At 40.5% G+C, this 17532-nt stretch overlaps 1 protein-coding gene across 6 annotated transcripts in view; it reads right to left on the minus strand.

The window, feature by feature from the left end:
• GRIN2D (glutamate ionotropic receptor NMDA type subunit 2D) overlaps nt 1–17532 on the minus strand; it is a 557401-nt gene that overhangs the window by 134281 nt on the left and 405588 nt on the right. For all 6 annotated transcript variants that reach the window (XM_075191487.1, XM_075191484.1, XM_075191483.1 and 3 more), the window contains one exon: nt 17212–17337. In XM_075191487.1, the coding sequence (XP_075047588.1) occupies nt 17212–17337 (126 nt within the window). The remainder of the gene's footprint in view (nt 1–17211; nt 17338–17532) is intronic.

Here is a 17532-nt window from a genome sequence, read left to right on the forward strand (position 1 = left end):
TTCTACGCTCTGTCTGTTGTGGTTCGCTGAGAACTTCTCCAGGGGACCGCGACCTGCAAGTGGAAGCCGCAAAAGCCCATATTCCCTTGCGGGAATCACTGAACACCTTTCACTTGTTAGACTCCGCGCCCCTCGCTGAAGTAACGTCAATCTCGGCTGAACTATCAGGATCCAGTTGAAGTCTCTCTGGTAACGTGACACTAAGAACCAGCCATGTCAGATCCTGATAGAGAACCTTCCGCCAAGGACATGCTTCAACACTTGGTTGGAAGAGTGGAGCGTCAGGATACAGTTCAGATGCAACTTTTGCAATGTTTGCAAACTCTGGCTACCCGTCTAGACGCATTACAGGAGGCCACGCCTCAGCCGGCTGCTCAACCACAAGCAGCCGAGGCTCCTTCTGCAGCCGCTTCCTCTCTGCGTTTGCCTACACCCTCCTAATTTGATGGTGATCCTAACTCTTGCCGTGGGTTTTTAAATCAGTGCTCCATCCAATTTGAGTTATTACCTCAGAATTTTCCTACTTCCAGGTCAAAAGTAGCTTATATGGTCTCCCTCCTACATGGAAAAGCCCTGGCATGGGCCTCTCCCCTTTGGGAACGTAATGGCGATCTCCTCAATGATGTTTCAGCCTTCACCTCGGCATTCAGGAGGATTTTTGATGAACCAGGACGAGTGACATCCGCGGCTACCAGCATCCTAAAACTACGTCAAAATTCTCGTTCTGTGGCTCAATACGTTATTGAGTTTCAGACTCTATCTTCCGAGCTCCAGTGGAATGATGAGGCTCTTGTCGCTGCCTTTTGGCAAGGGCTGTCAGATAAGATCAAGGATGCTCTCTCTTCTCAAGAATAACCACCCACATCTACGGACGAGCCTATGCAACTGGGGCGCTCCCGTTTAACTCCGGATGAAAGAGAGAGAAGGATGAAGAATAAACTATGCCTATATTGTGAAGATTCTGGTCACCTCCTGGCTTCTTGTACCTAGCATTCGGGAAACGACAAACCCTAGCCTGCACTGGAGAGATCAGTCTAGGGACTCTTACTTCCTCTCCAACTTCTTTTCCAGACCTAACATGTTCTTTTCCTGTCACCTTACATTTACTTTCAGGGCCCAAGTCGTCCAAGGCCTTGGTGGATTCAGGAGCAGCCGGGAACTTTATGTCACAATCTCTAGTTACAAGACTGGCACTGCCCACTGTTCCGCTGAAAAAGTCCATGGCTACTACTGGCATTGACGGTTCCCGTCTCCCTAATGGCAGTATTCTTAGAAGAACAAAACCTATCTCCATGCAAGTTGGGGCCCTCCACTGGGAAAAGATTTCCTTTCTCATTCTCCCACTGACCATCAGCCCAATCATCCTAGGTCTACCATGGCTTCATCTACATTCACCCCATCTGGATTGGTCTTCATGACAAATCACCGCATGGGGCCCCTGCATGCTCTCGCCAATGTTTAACCCCGGTCAAGCCTCTCGGCTTCACACAGATTCCTTCAGAACCCACTACGGTTATCTTACCGCACCAGTATTCTTCCTTTTCGGATGTCTTCTCTAAAGCCTCTTCTGAGCGTCTACCACCCCACTGAGCTTGGGATTGCCCCATCGATCTCATTCCGGGGAAAACTCCTCCTCGAGTCTATCCGCTCTCACTGCCCGAGACAGAGGCTACTACACTCTACATCAAGGAAAATCTGCAACGTGGCTTCATTAGACCTTCCTCCTCACCCGCCGGGCCGGGTTTTTCTTTGTGGAAAAAAAGAAGATGGAGCCCTCCATCCTTGTATCGACAACAGAGGCCTGAACGCCATCACTATTAAAAACCGCTACCCATTCCATTAATCACCAAACTCTTCGATTGCATTAAAGGTGCGAAAATCTTCACTAAACTCGATCTACGCGGAGCTTACAACTTGATCCGGATTCACTCTGGGGATGAGTGGAAGACGGCTTTTAATACACGGGACGGTCATTACGAATATCTAGTGATGCCGTTTGGCTTATGTAACGCCCCTGCCATTTTTTAAAGTTTTGTGAATGAAATCTTTTGTGATCTACTATATTCCAATGTAGTAGTATATCTGGATGACATCCTAATTGTCTCCAGGGACCTTTCCACTCATCATCTACATGTGGCTGAGGTTCTTTCCAGACTACGCGCCAACCATTTATTCTGCAAATTGGAAAAATGCATATTTGAGGTCCCTAAGTTGCCTTTCCTGGGCTATTTGGTTTCTGGATCCGGTCTACAAATGGACCCGGGAAAAGTTCATGCTATAATCAACTAGCCCCAACCAACTACACTCAAATCCATTCAACGTTTCCTCAGTTTCTCCAATTATTATAGGCGGTTTATTGCTGGTTACTCCTCTGTTGTGGCACCTCTGACAGCTCTTACCCGAAAAGGGGCGACTCCGCAAAATTGGTCCTCAGAACCATTCCAATTTTTCAAAAGAGCCTTTTCATCGGCACCTATCCTCCAGCAACCCGAATGTCTCCCTTCCTTTTTTCCTAGAGGTGGATGCATCTTCCACCGGTGTGGGGGCAGTTCTTTCTCAAAAAACTATTCAAGGCAAGTTTCATCCCTGCGCATTCTTCTCCCGCAAGTTCCTGCCAGCAGAGAGTAATTATGCCATTGGGGATAAAGAACTCCTGGCCATGAAGTTGGCTCTAACTAAATGGTGTTATCTTCTAGAGAGGGCTCGTCACCCAGTCACGATCTTCACGGATCATAAGAATCTACTCTATCTCCAGTCAGCCCAATGCCTGAATCCACGTCAAGCCCGCTGGTCCCTTTTCTTTACCCGCTTTGAACTGCGGGTCACTTTCAAACCCGGTATCAAAAATAAGAAGGCGGATGCATTATCCCAGGCTTTCCCAGAAAATTTGGGATCAGACACCTTGCTGGAACGTCCTATCCTGGACTCTAAATGCATTAAATTATTCTCAACTTCCTCAACTCCTATCCCCCCCAGGGAAAAACATTTGTTCCTCCTCATCTACGGAAGAGTCTTCTTCACTGGTGTCATTCTTCACGATTTACAGGTCATCTTGGCTTCCGTAAAACATCTGAACTACTCTTTCGACAGTACTGGTGGCCCAAATTCCACTCCGAAGTTAAAGATTTTGTGGCTGCCTGCCCTACCTGGGCTCAAAACAAAACCCCCCACCAGGTTCCACAAGGGCTACTTCACCCTCTTCCACTACCTACCAAACCGTGGACCCATATTAGCAGTGATGAACACTCACCTACCTCCAGCTAATAAATTTAATACCATCTGGGTTATTGTGGACAGTTTCTCTAAAACGGGACACTTCGTTCCACTCATCGGTCTTCCGTCCTCAGCATGTCTAGCTCAACATTTTATAAAGGAAATTTTCCAACTACATGGCTGTCCCGCTGAAATTGTCTCGGATCATGGGGTACAATTTGTCTCAAAATTCTGGAGGTCCCTTTGTCATCTTCTGGGTATCCGTCTGAAATTCTCTTCTGCATATCATTCCCAGACCAACGGCCAGACGGAAAGGGTCAATCAAGATCTTGAAACGTTTCTCAGGATATTTTGATCAGCCAACCAGAGTAATTGGGTGGATTTGCTACCCTGGCCAGAATTTGTTCATAACAATTCCTTTCACGAATCCACATCAACCACTCCGTTATCCGTGGTATTTGGAGGCCATCCTCGTATGCCAGAATTTTCAGCCCTCCCTCCCACCCAAGTTCCAGCGGTTAACACTCTTCGACAGGACTTTCTATCCATCTGGTCTCGAGTTCGGAAGGCCCTTCAGAAATCCTCTACTCGCTACAAGCTGGCGGTAGATAAAAAACGCAGAGCTATTCCTCTTTTGAAGGTTGGCGACAAGGTGTGGTTATCTACAAAGAACATCCGTCTTAAAGTGCCCTGTATGAAACTTGCTCATCGCTACATTGGTCCTTATAGGATCATTCAAGTAATCAGTCCCGTTTGTTTTAAGTTACAGCTACCACCCACTCTACGTATTGCCACTGCCTTTCATATTTCCTTATTGAGACCACTCATTATTAATCGATTCACTGTTCCTGTCACATCTACCACTCCTCTTTCTCTCCAACAAACTGATGAATTCGAGATCAGCCATATTCTGGATTCCAAAAGTTCTAGAGGAACAATCAAGTATTTAGTGGACTGGAAGGGGTATGGCCCCGAAGAGCGCTCCTGGGTACGGGCTGCAGACATCTGTGCTCCTCTTCTGCTGAAAAAATTTCACTCCAGATTTCCGAAGAAACAAGGTCCTAGGTGTTTAGTGCCCACCTCTAAAGGGGGAGGTACTGTCACACGCAGGACTCCCGCTGTCTCCCCGGGAGCCAGCGTGTGTGTCCGCTGATCCCGGAGGCCTTCCCCACCAAGACTCTCTCCTTTTTTTTCCACTTAGCTGGTCCACGCTGCTGCAGCCATCCAGCGCTGTCTCTCCCCTTCTTCCGTTCGGCGCTCAGTGGTTCTGCGCATGCGCAGAACTGTCTAACTGTTTTATGTGTTTTCACTGCCCTCTATTGGCTGTCCAATAGGAACTGCACTATATCTACCTCCTCTGACCAGAACTCAATGCTGGTTCTTTCAGTCAGTCCCTGACTTTAAGATTGGAAATAGCTCCTGTGTTTTTGCTATTTCTTCAGCTCCCAAGCTACATTTCTCCGGGGAATTCACCTCTAGGTGGCTACGCTGCTGAGATTCCAGTGAAAGCACTTCCAAGTGGCGACACTATCTTTTCCTGCTAACCAGCTCCCTAGTGACTACGTCGCTGAACATCCCAGCTATATTCCCTCTCCCAAGTGGCAATGCTGCCAAACTTCCCGGCTAAACGCCACTATCAAGTGACAGTACTACTTCTACCTGATTCTATGCTCCGTCTGTTGTGGTTCGCTGAGAACTTCTCCAGGGGACCGTGACCTGCAAGTGGAAGCCGCAAAAGCCCATAATCCCTTGCGGGAATCACAGGTGAACACCTTTCACTTGTTAGACTCCGCGCCCCTCGCTGAAGTAACGTCAATCTCGGCTGAACTATCAGGATCCAGTTAAAGTCTCTCTGGTAACGTGACAATAATTATATACATGATCATATAAAGTTGCCTCCACCTACCTTCATTTTTGATTGGCCGATGACATTGTGATCTAGTTGTTTGGTATGATCATTGAACGACTAGAAATGTAGTCGATTTTTAAGTGGCTAAAGATCTGAAATTTAGCAGTGAGGAAGAACAAATAGGCTATTAGTTATATTTGCGAGCACATTGGCAAAACTCCTGTTCGAATTGTTAAGACGTGGTAAAGTCATGAGGTGGAAGCCTGGGCCTGTGGAACAAAATAAGCTTGTCATGATCATCAGGAGAATGATGAGCTTATCACGATGCCCCGCTAGCCCACTCCCCACGGAGAAAAAGAAAAAAATTAATTTTTGGTACGGACACCTTCTCCCTCAACTTCCAAGTTCTTGTTGTGAACAGACCAGGGATCGGAATAGACACACGGATGTGCCTCAGTGTAGGGAAGCTGTGCACAAACTACCAGCAGGGGGGTCGCTGGAAATGCCGGCGTTGCACCTGCTTAGAGCTCCTAAATTTTGAAGCTGAAAAACAAAGACACCCCTGTGACATGAAATTTGCACAGATCATAAATGCCAACCTGTGTTTCCATTTCAGGGCTAAAGCCATAGCCATTTAAAATAACATACTCACCAAGTCTAATTATAATTTGGAGGCTGAAATAAGGAATAGAATTATTCTAAAATAAAATTCTCAGTGACAAAAACTGTACTGGAATCTGGAATACTAATCCTAACATTATTTAGAAAGGTCAGAAATGCCTGGATGATTGCTCAATAAATATATACAGCTTTCCCATGAACGTCTCTTTTTTCACCCAAAATATTTAACTCACAATAGTTATTTTCCTATCATTTATACTCCTGATGACCCAAATAAACTGGACAAAGGAATAGGCTTCTGTAATTGTTTTAATTAAGTTGGGATCTAAAAGGAACTATAGATGGATTTACAGTTTTTTCCAAACTTCAGATAACCTGGATGGACCAGTTATTCATTTCAAAATTAGTCATGACCATTTTAAAGTAGCCAAACATGCTGTGATCTATTAATTTGGCACAAAAGCCAAACATCCAGATATTTGGCAAATTTATCTCCTCAGAGGAATTGAACATTTTCACAGATATGGTGGGTGATCAAACAAGTAGATCACAGTCTTTGCTGATGGTAATAAGCATGCAAATACGATGATGCAGTCAATGCCATTGGCTCACTCAATACCGCCACAAATGCGGCCAGCTTTAGTCGTCAATAGTAAAAAGATATGTGGCAGATGTTAACCTCTTCATGAAATAACATTGACAGTGAAACATTTCAGCAAATTGAGTTTCTGCTCATGTAAGTAAGTTGAGTTCATAAGGGTTGCACAGAGGGGAAAAAATTCTGAATTTGGAACAAAATATATTTTTTTATATTATTATTTTTTAACAATATAGTTTTTTAAAACATATTTTGAACAACACAAACTGTAAAAGAAAAGTAAAACATAACACATGTAACAATTTTGCATTATAAAAGCCCCTTTCTACCCCTACATATTACTTCCAAAAGGACACACTTTGGCGCCATTGGATGGGGAAAAATGCACAACATGGCAAAACCATAGAAAGACCTTCCTACATGGGACATATTTCTCCGTAAATTCAGTCCAGGATTCCCTAAAGAGAGTTCACTTGGATCCAGTTCTTTTATTCTGCATATATTAATTCTGATGTTGCCAATGCCATATTAATTCTGAAGCCTATGGTTAATTACTTGATGATTTTATACATGGTTTATACGTGGTTTTCATGTTTTTATTTATGTATACCAGTTTTATTTATGTTTTAATATTTTAATGTGTTAATAAACTGTAATTTTTTATGTTTATGTTCATATATCCCACAAGTTAACCCGTGCATGATACTCATGCATTCTAGTCAAATCAAGCTACTTAAGGTGTTAAAAAGGTTCTTGTCATGCATTTGGGCCTAGCCCAGGCCTCCTCAGGGAAAGAGCGTTACTTCCCGACGCAAGTGCCCTTTTTTAACGTGGTTTTGTCCACATGTCACCACCTCCATATTTTGCTCCATCACCTCATCCTTCATCTTCATCGCCACATCCTTCATCAAGCTACTTAAGGTGTTAAAAACTCCCCACTGTCACCCCCGGCAACCACCAACCACTCCCAACTGTCACTTCTCCTTCAAGAAATATATAGGTCAGTGTATAACTCTGCCCAGCAGGTGGCGCTGCAGCTTGGTGGGTTTTTTTTCCCCACACACGCCACTAGGCGTTTATATAGTAGATATTTGGATGTCATCACTAAGGGGGAATTTATTTCCACCGTGCTTTCTTTTTGTTTTCTATGCATCTTTATTTTAATTAGCAATAAAAGTATTGTCTGTTTCTTTGTTGAAAATATAAAAGTTGGACCAATATTATAAATAGTCCAGCAGTCAAACAGTGGAAAATTCTCTCATCTCTATGCATAGTACCATCAGCAGCAGCTATTTATATAGCTCCACTAATTCCGCAGCGCTGTACAGAGAACTCACTCACATCAGTCCCTGCCCCATTGGAGCTTACAGTCTAAATTCCCTATCACACACACACACACACACACACACACACACACACACACACACACACACACACAGGGAGACTAAGGTTAATTTAATAGCAGCCAATTAACCTACTAGTATGTTTTTGGAGTGTGGGAGGAAACTGAAGCACCCAGAGGAATCCCACAGAAACACGGGGAGAACATACAAATTCCACACAGATAAGGCCATGGTCGGGAATCAAACTGATGACCCCAGTGCTGAGAGGCAGAAGTGCTAACCACTAAGCCGCCGTGCTGCCATAACAGTAATGAGACACCGTACACCCCACTATCATACTCTGCTTGTACTGTGGTAGATAAATTTGGCCTGTGTGCAACGATTTCGGAGGATTACGTATTTTTAACTGTCCAGGCCATAAACCTGTGAACAACGAAAGATGTTAACAAAATCCACTTTTTCCTTAGTTATGTCCCTTTGTGTGTCTCTCATCTTTTAGACACTTGAAGATTATAAGCACACCACTAATGGCAGCGGAATTAAGGAAAGTTCTTATCTGGTGTTCTAATTAGCTAATCACATTTTCTCTTGATCAGTAAGAGATACTAATCATCCCCTGAGCCTTCCTTTGTGATTGGAGCATGCTATGTACATCAGAACAATTATCTCAAGCAGATGCAAACAAGAGAGAGAGAGAGAGAGAGAGAGAGAGAGAGAAAAAAAAATCTCCTTGACAATCAGGCAGCCCTTCTATTTATTTTAGTGTTCTGCAATACCTTAGGATTCCATCTCAGATCTCAAACTTACTGCTTCATAAAATCCTGATGGGAGGATTGTGAAGAGAGTAATATTATACTCACTGCTTCCAAATTCCGTTTGATAAGACTATGTTTACCTAGTACATCCAGATAACATAAAATAAATCCTGAAGACAGCATGGTCTTTTTAATCTTATTTTTTAACTGTTATTTTTCCAATGTGATTTTAAGCAATACATTATTTAAAAATGGAAGGTATTTCAGGTTTTTTTCAGCATGTTACAAATTTAGCATTACTATGAGGTAGTATGACACGGACATGTTTATGAAGGCAGTTTATATATGTATATAAATCATTGTTAAAATTCCATTTTCCAATACTTGTGCATGTGCTTTTGCAAGAAAACTAGCTGAACATAAAATGACATTGCAATGAAGCAGAAAAACTAGATAAGGCACCCCAGTAATATATCTAGCAAATGGTATGCACAGTGTGAGGTATTGCTATATGATGCCTTACTGTTTCTGATTTAAAAAGATTGTGTATTCATACAGAGCAGGATTTCTGAGCACTAAAGCCCTTAATATGCTGGGTGGCAAACATTTAACAATGTCAGAAGAACTTGGTTAATTATTCTGTTTTTGGTTCTAGAAATCCTCAAAATGCATCCTGTTGGTGGTAATTGTGTGAGTTGAGAAATCCTAGTACATCAATGCTAAAAAGCATTAGTTTATTTAGGATAAGGAACAGTTAAATATGATAAACTACTATTTTTTCATTATTTTTTGACTACTTCTTGTAAATGAGCCCTTAGACGCTAGGCTAGATTTGTGAATAAATCATTGTTGCCTACCGTCCTGGAGTGTCCGGGAGACTCCTAAATTTCTGGGAGTCCTCCCGCACTCCCGGGAGAGCAGGCAATTCTCCCTGATCCTGGCCAGCTGTGTAAACTAAACGGAGGGGGTGGGGCTTAGTGACATCATGGGCGCATCATAGTGCCCCCTGTTTTTATTGGTCCATAGCAGTGATGTCCATTTTGGGGGCGGAGCCAATGATGCAATTCTTTGAGCCCCGCCCCTACACACACACCTGCATCCTGGACCTCCCAGGAAACATCTTGACAATGTTGGCAAGTATGGAATAAATAAGGAAGTATAACACTGGTTCTGTAATCCTCTGCTCACAGACCTGTTCATGTGCACCTCCAGGGCACTACTAGAGCAGGGTAGATGTTCAATGTCACCATCTGTTAGCAAAAGAGAAAAGGACCCCCAAATAAATAATCTGCACAGGGTCTGACTTTGGTAAAGTCCCTAAAGCTGGGTACACACTAGAGAAAATTTCTCACAATGAGATATCTGAAACGATTAAAAGTCCCGGGGAGTGTACAGATTAATGTGTACACACCTACACGATTTACCTTCCGATCTGTGCTCTTCATTTGTCATAACCAACTGCTGAAACGACTCTGTAAACTCTATGGAGATCTGCCTACACTGCTGGCCGTGAGTGTATACACACCTCAGAGTGTGCCTGACATTGTTCCATCGTTGATAGTGATGTTTAGTCAGTTTATAAAATCAAATCAAATGATATGATGTGCTTTAGTATGATAACACATGATCGTAGGAGTGTACACACTAATGCAATATTGGACCTCACAGTCATTTATCGTGTGATTGTCACGATAATTGAATGAAAAACCTCCATACTTGCCTTTGGACATCCGTTTTGCGTGGAACACTGCCACGTACTCCATCCCCACCCCCCCCCCTGCGCCAAAATCTTTGGTCACCTCTGCTAATTTTCAAAGCAAAGCTGCATTATATTTAATATCTCAGTATTATGTATGACACCGTTCTGCTCCAAAACCTGAGCAATACAGCTCATAGTACGTTAGTATAAACAGCCCAAAGTTCACTTGGTACCTGTTTTGGAATGTTGCCCACTACAGTATATTAGGATTTAACAGCATACATATTTGTTTGCATTGATATAAGAAAAATGTAGATCATGTTACTCTGCATATTGACATTACTTTATGTGCTGGTTTCTCCTCACCATTGGGTGTGATTGTATCTGCGATAATTATGTTTCCAAAAGGGGCAGAGAGGGACAGTTTGAAGATATGAGTTTTTGGGTAGATATTTAGAATATTTATTTTTTTGCATGCGGTAACTAATGGAAACGGCATTAGCAAATAAGTATATGGTGACATTATATATTCGTTATTGATAGTCCATAAATGAGGTCCCTGATTTGTGCTCATCTATATAAATACGCACGTATTGATTATAGGCAGAAATCTTTTATTATTTACTTAAATTATGCTGCAGGTCTCTACACAGACTATAAACAGACTACATGCTACAGTGCGTAGCTAGGGGTAACCTGTGTTCCTCTTTATACTTTAGAAAGGCTGATTATACACATAGATCTTATGTTATTTATATAAATCAGTGATACAATCTGATACACTTCAGGGCTGCATTGGGCGACTCTCTAACCTTTAAAAGGGCTGCACATTACTTTTAATCTCTGTAGAAAGTTAAAACAATACCTTTAATTAAATAGACTCCTGTCTGTAACAACATATCTGCAGGCTTTTAAAACAAGTGTTACAAGCTAGGAGTAATCTGACAATAAAGTAGGTAGGAGCTGGGGGCGCAAGTGAAGGCTTGGAGGAGGGGGGGGGGGGCTGCTGCCATCACGGATATAACAAACCTCTACGTATAATAAGGTTTTATTTTGCAGCGTGTGCAGCTAGTGGCAACATGCTCTTCTGTATACATTGGCACAGGCTGATTATATGTACACATCTTGTGTTATTTACATAATTGCTACATGTTCCTGTGCAGGCTTTAAAGTTTAAATATGCTATGTGTTCAGACTGTAGCTAGGGACAACCTGCACCTCTTCTGGGGGCTTGCACTGGCTTACAGATATGAGCATCTCTAGCTGCAGATGGCATGCCTTGGCATACAATTACATTCAAACTCAATGCTACTTGTCAATTGTTATCTGTTTACGCAAATTAATATGGGCAGAAGTGCACCGATTCAGGATTTGTTGGCAACTTTTAGCATGTGCATTGAGAAATACTGACTGGGTGGATTCACTTGAATCAATTCAGGGATAAGCTAGTAGTCCGGTCCAATGGCTACTATGGTGTTTGGGCTCTATTGGATAGAGCAAAATTTATTGGCTAGTAAAGGAGTTCCATTGTACTGTAGCTCTCTGTACTGGCCAGATTTCTCAGCTGAAATATGTAAATGTAGGTGTGGATTATAATTAGGAATGGATATTGCAAAATGGGGATTTGCAGTTTTTTTCTGTAGCATTGCATATCATTTGTGTTTACTTTATTATTAGACATTATTGTTAATCAGGTTTTGGTTCTGTGCTCTGCAGCATGGATAAAGCATGCTAAATGTATAGTTATTATTGTTTGGTGAAATGCTGGTGGCAAATATTTTGTGGTTAGTCTGTGTATTAGGTTTATAGTCGCACATCGTCATACGGTATATAGTATGCAGCATATCAGTATGCTGCTTTCCTATACATTCAGCATGGCATTCGTCAAATCTCCTTCCGTGACTGGTCCTCTCATGCTGTAAACTGCACTTTTATATTATAAGCATAAGTGGCTTTGACACAGCTGTTATATGAGTTCAGGCTGCTATTATTCATTAGATACAGTTAGTTCAGTGTAGTTGGGGTCATTTTTATAGCCAAATAATTATAAAAAGAATAGATTGATTAAACATGTTACATTGTTTGCTAAGGTTATGAAGCAAAATTTAGAGCAATTAGAAAAGTAGGGCCTGATTCATTAAGGGAAGTTAAGCAAAAAATTTAGTAAATTTTCTTACTCAGGTTTTCTGGACAAAGCCATGTTACAATGCAAGGGGTGCAAATGAGTTTATTATTTTGCAAATAAAGAAACTACTGGCTGTTTTTTCATGTAGCACATAAATACTTGATATCTTATTTGTACACTGAAATTTAAAGTTGATCTAGGACATGTCCTAGCCTAGCTATAAATCTGTTATCACATTTTACATTTACCTCCCCCTCCAATGCAACATGGTTTTGCCTTACTTGCTTAACTTTCTCTAATGAATCGGGCCTGTAAATTGTAAAACTCAGGAATAAAGAATGTAGAGAAGACATAGTGAATAAAAATGGATAATAAAATGTGCACAGTGGCGCAATACTTCGCATTGCTCCAAAATTGTCCTGGGGGGGTCATGTCTTCAATTACAACCAAGGCCTAGCTGTGTTGAGATTGTATGTTTTCCCCGTGTTTGCATGGTTGTGTGTTTCCAGGTGTTCAATTTTCCTCCCACAGTCCAAAAACATACTGGTAGGCTAACTGGCTTCTGACGAAATGAACCCTAATATATGTATGTGTGATAGGGAATTTAGAATGTAAGCTCCAAAGGAGCAGGGACTGATCTTAATAATTACATATTCTGTGTATAGAGCTGCGTAATATGATTGGCACTATATAAACAATAATAGTACTTCAGTTTCATTTTTATATCTGGTACATACCTAAAGAAAAGAGAAAGCAATATACAGATGGTCTTGTTGTATGTTAAGTATAGTTAATTAAGAAAAAGGAAAATTAATGTATGGCAATGGAGCAATATATTTAAATAATAATGTTTTGGATAAGCTAGGCCTTGTTTTTGATTATGAAATGATTTCTTTTTCTCAATTTACCTTTAAAGGTAGGTTGAATAACATAAGGGGGCATATGAATAGAAGTCCCTGTTTTGAAGGCTGATGGGGCAAACCTTAAATCTTTATCTTAATATTTTCTACACTCTTGTCATGATTTGGATACTTAGGAAAATACTATATAAATGTGGTCATGAACATTGTCAAAGATATGAGGTGTTTTAGATAAAATATTCCCAGCAATCACTGTGTGCAAATAAACAAGGGATTAATGTATGTTAATGTATGCTTCAGAGACCTGCTTCCTGTCATTTATTTTGAATACTGAAGCAGAGATACTTGTTGTGTGACTCAGTCCTCAAATGCTGAAAGATTTGGAAATTTCTTTGACTAGAAAGGACCATTGGGGTAACTCCATTCTATTATCCATGTTTGAGAAGACCTCTGTATACATTTTTATCCAGTAAAGCCAGCCACATGACATGTTTCCTTATGCATATGTGTGGAAAATCATACTCAGTTGTGTGGACTTATTTCTGCAATATTTTTGAAGAGTGTTACATTAAGTATAAAACTTACTACTAAAAGTGTTTTTGAACAAATGGACAACAAAACAGTAGTAAAACAGATTAGCATACCAGCACATGTTCTGTCCTGATACCACAATTCTTGTGGCTCAGATTTCTACTGATGAATTTTCCATACTTTCTAGTTTCCTCAGGCAGCAGCATTTCATTAGTGTACTATGACCATTTCTGTTTGTACTCCTGTTTTCATATTCCTGAATATTAATTTGTAAAAAAGCCCATTTAATAATGTTCTGTTTTTGTGTTTCACAAAGCATTCTCATGTCAGACAAGCACTTTGGGGCAACTTCAAACAATCGTGTAATTATTCACACAAAGCTGACATCTGAACGTATGGTCGTATGTTTTGCACGATGATTGGATGAAAAAGCTCCAGCGTGTATGTACCTAGCCTAAGTGGTTTATGTTTTGCATTACTTGCTAAAAGGGATTAGCTGGCCTGTGATCATTTCTCTCAAGTTCAGCTTGGCTGGAATTTGTATTTATTATTCTTCTTCTTATTACCATTTATTATTACCATTTATTTATATAGCGCCACTAATTCCGCAGCGCTGTACAGAGAACTCACTCATATCAATCCCTGCTCCTTTGGGGCTTACAGTCTAAATTCCCTAACACACACAGACAGACACAGACAGACAGACTAGGGTCAATTTGTTAGCAACTAATTAAGAGAGAGACTAAGGTTAATTTAATAGCAGCCAATTAACCTACCAGTATGTTTTTGGAGTGTGGGAGGAAACCGGAGCACCCGCAGGAAACCCACACAAACACGGGGAGAACATACAAATTGCTCACAGATAAGACCATGGTCGGGAATTGAACTCATTACCCCAGTGCTGTAAGGCAGAAGTGCTAACCACTTAGGCACTGTGCTGCCACTAATTAAAATATACACCATAGTTCTTGGGCCCTTTAAGTTTGTCAAACCTTGCAAAAAGTATATATATTTATATAGTATCACTATACAAAGAGAACTAATCAATAACATTTTCTGCTGATTATCTAGGGTTTTTAATGGAAGTGAGCAATGGAAGTAATCATATTTTTCCATACTTTTGTTCATTTTACAGCATAAAATAAATATATATTTATTTTAGTGTGTTACCAAAAAGAACGTTTTATCTGTTCATTTGAATAGACGCATCCCAAAATGTGATGTTTGGTCTGGTCATGAAGGAGCGAAAACCCTGCAGCCTTGAAAGGTTAAGAAAACACAATGTGACTTTACACATTTATATACAACTCTATTAATAGCATGATATTAATCACCCAAAGGGGAAAAAACTTCAGTCTTCTCTATTTCAATGAGAATTGTCTGCCGAGAATTACGTAAGATGTCCAGAAAGAGCAATTAATCGCTCATCCCATTAAACTCTATGGAGAAGATCAATCACCTATTAAATTGCAGCATTGTTTTATTAAGAAAGATCATCACTCTAGAAAGAGATAAAAAAAAAGTGTACCAATGCACTCAAGAAACAACAAGTTACAAAATGAGCAATCTCTTTTATGTGATCAATCTGTTGAAATTGCACGACTTAAACTTATCTGTGTTAACTTAGCTCTTGGACAATAGTTTTGTAATGTGCAAGCTTTTATCATGCATACAGCTCACCTTGTGCAGGCTACTATTGTATTATTGCTAAAGACATATTCTTAGGTATTTAAGAATTAGCATTCTCATCTGCATTTCATTGGTGACTGAGAGCCAATGGAGGGAAGTCATTTTGAAACTTGACAATATCATGACATAGAAGGGGTAATTAAATTCAACGCAAGGTCCAGTAGGAGCCTCGCACGATGTGCGGCAAAGCAATCCTCCTGGTTACTATGGTATAGAAATTTCCGCTTATGTTAGCTCTCACCTCTTCGAGACAGTGCCGATGAGTGTCGAGAAAGGCTTTAGGGGGCCTTGCGCTGAATTGAATTTCCCCTATAGTATTAAGAGTAGGATATCTTAAATCATGGTGGGATGTTAAATCGATGGTACCACCATAGTGGATTTATACCTTTCCACTATGTCAGTAGTTGGGATTTATTGAAAAAGTAAAAGATCTAAGGCATGAAAAATCACTCTCTGTCAATCCTCAAATTATTTTTTCAAGCCTGGTCACCGACCAGGGATTTGAAGTAATCCTGACTCTTGTGATCTAAATCATATCTATTATCAAGTCTAAAGTAAAGAATTAATACTCCTGGTGCCCAATCATTTAACATTTTACACCTAAAGCTGTTTGCACACTGCACCGTGACATTCTGCTTGAGTTTAATACCAGTGATAAAATAATTAACAAAATTATCCCCTGAGAAAATCATCACAGTTCTGAGTTCTCAACATAGTTCCGAGCTACCATAGGACACCTGGGGGGAAATGTATGAAAGTCCGATTTTTTTCAACTCGCCGGAAATCGGCGACTTTGCAGCTAAAATTTAAAGCGGCGATGGCTTGTAAAGGCAAACTTGCCATTACAAACCATCGCCGCTTTAAATTTTAGCTGCAAAGTCGCCGATTTCCGGCGAGTTGAAAAAAAAATAAAAATCGGACTTTCATACATTTACCCCTTGATATCCCACCAGAGTCAATATGTTAGCTGCATTTAGAAGCTAGTTGGAGGTTGAACCCTTTTTACCCTTGCTCTAATGAAAAGATATTCTGAAACATAAATTCTGATGGCAACGGCGAGGGTGCAGACCACCAAGAAACAAACTGTTCTTGTCAGGCGCTGATTCCCGGCTAGCTATAAGTTCAATACACCAGACATGGCCTCTTTATCAGTCATCAAAACAATTAACACACATTCAGAAAACATAGTTGTGTTCTACATACAGTATAATAAAGTATACGTTGTTTTCTTACAATGTGAGCTTTATCAATAAAAGTTTGATTGTTCCCAGTATTAATTATTGGGCCTTCCTCTTTTTTTTTTTACAAGCGAAAGCATACTATATATTTGTAGGGTGGCTTATCTTTCTTATAAGTCATAAAGGACATCAAAAGAGTAAGTATTAATAAAGAAGATATATATTTCTGTGTTTGCTTCTTTTCCCAATGAATGAGGCACAAAGTGCCGTAGGGTGAAAGTTTAGGGTGGACCTTTTGTTCTATGACAGTTCTTCTATGATATAAAGGGAAATTAACTCTGAGAAATTTAAAAGAGAATCACAGTGGCAAGTTGCTTTTGTAACACACTTTGGAAGTGGGGAACACTTTACAACTATAAAGATAGTTTTATGGTATAACACACTGTTATATGATACTGGCAGGGTCACAGAATTTCCTCCAGCAGTACCAGCCTGCAGCAAAATAGAGATGAACAAGGAACACTAAAAATAAAACACATTTAATATAGGACAAGCTGAAGAAAGATATCGGTAAAGAAAGCAAGGATAACGTAGGGACAAATAAAATGATATAAAGAGACGATAGAGAACGGGAAACAAGGAAACATATTAATCTATGCTAAGAGTACAGCAATTAGGAGCATGTAAACAGCAGATTGGTAAATCATTTGAAAATCTAAAAGTAGGAATCAACGTAGTTCAGGTACTTACGCTTGCCTGTGGAGAGACTTCGGTTGTATCCAACAGGGCTGAAATACTCGAAGATGAAAACAGTCACAGCGACCACGGTAAGACACATGACAAACATCATGACCCAGACAGCAGGGCTGTACGGCTCTGCAAAAGAGGATGAGTCTCCTAAGTTTACACACAGCAAAATGTAAATACCAGAAAATATTCCAGAATCTTGACAACTATTTGTCACCTGATTTATAGATGCAGTGTGACTTCTATAATTATCTCTGCTTACTGATGGGGAAAAACAGCTCTTGTCTGTAGGATGTAGTCCCAAACCATTGCACTTAGTAAAGT

The sequence above is a fragment of the Mixophyes fleayi genome, chromosome 11 (genome assembly GCF_038048845.1).
Source record: "Mixophyes fleayi isolate aMixFle1 chromosome 11, aMixFle1.hap1, whole genome shotgun sequence".
Classification (NCBI taxonomy): Eukaryota; Metazoa; Chordata; class Amphibia; order Anura; family Limnodynastidae; genus Mixophyes; species Mixophyes fleayi.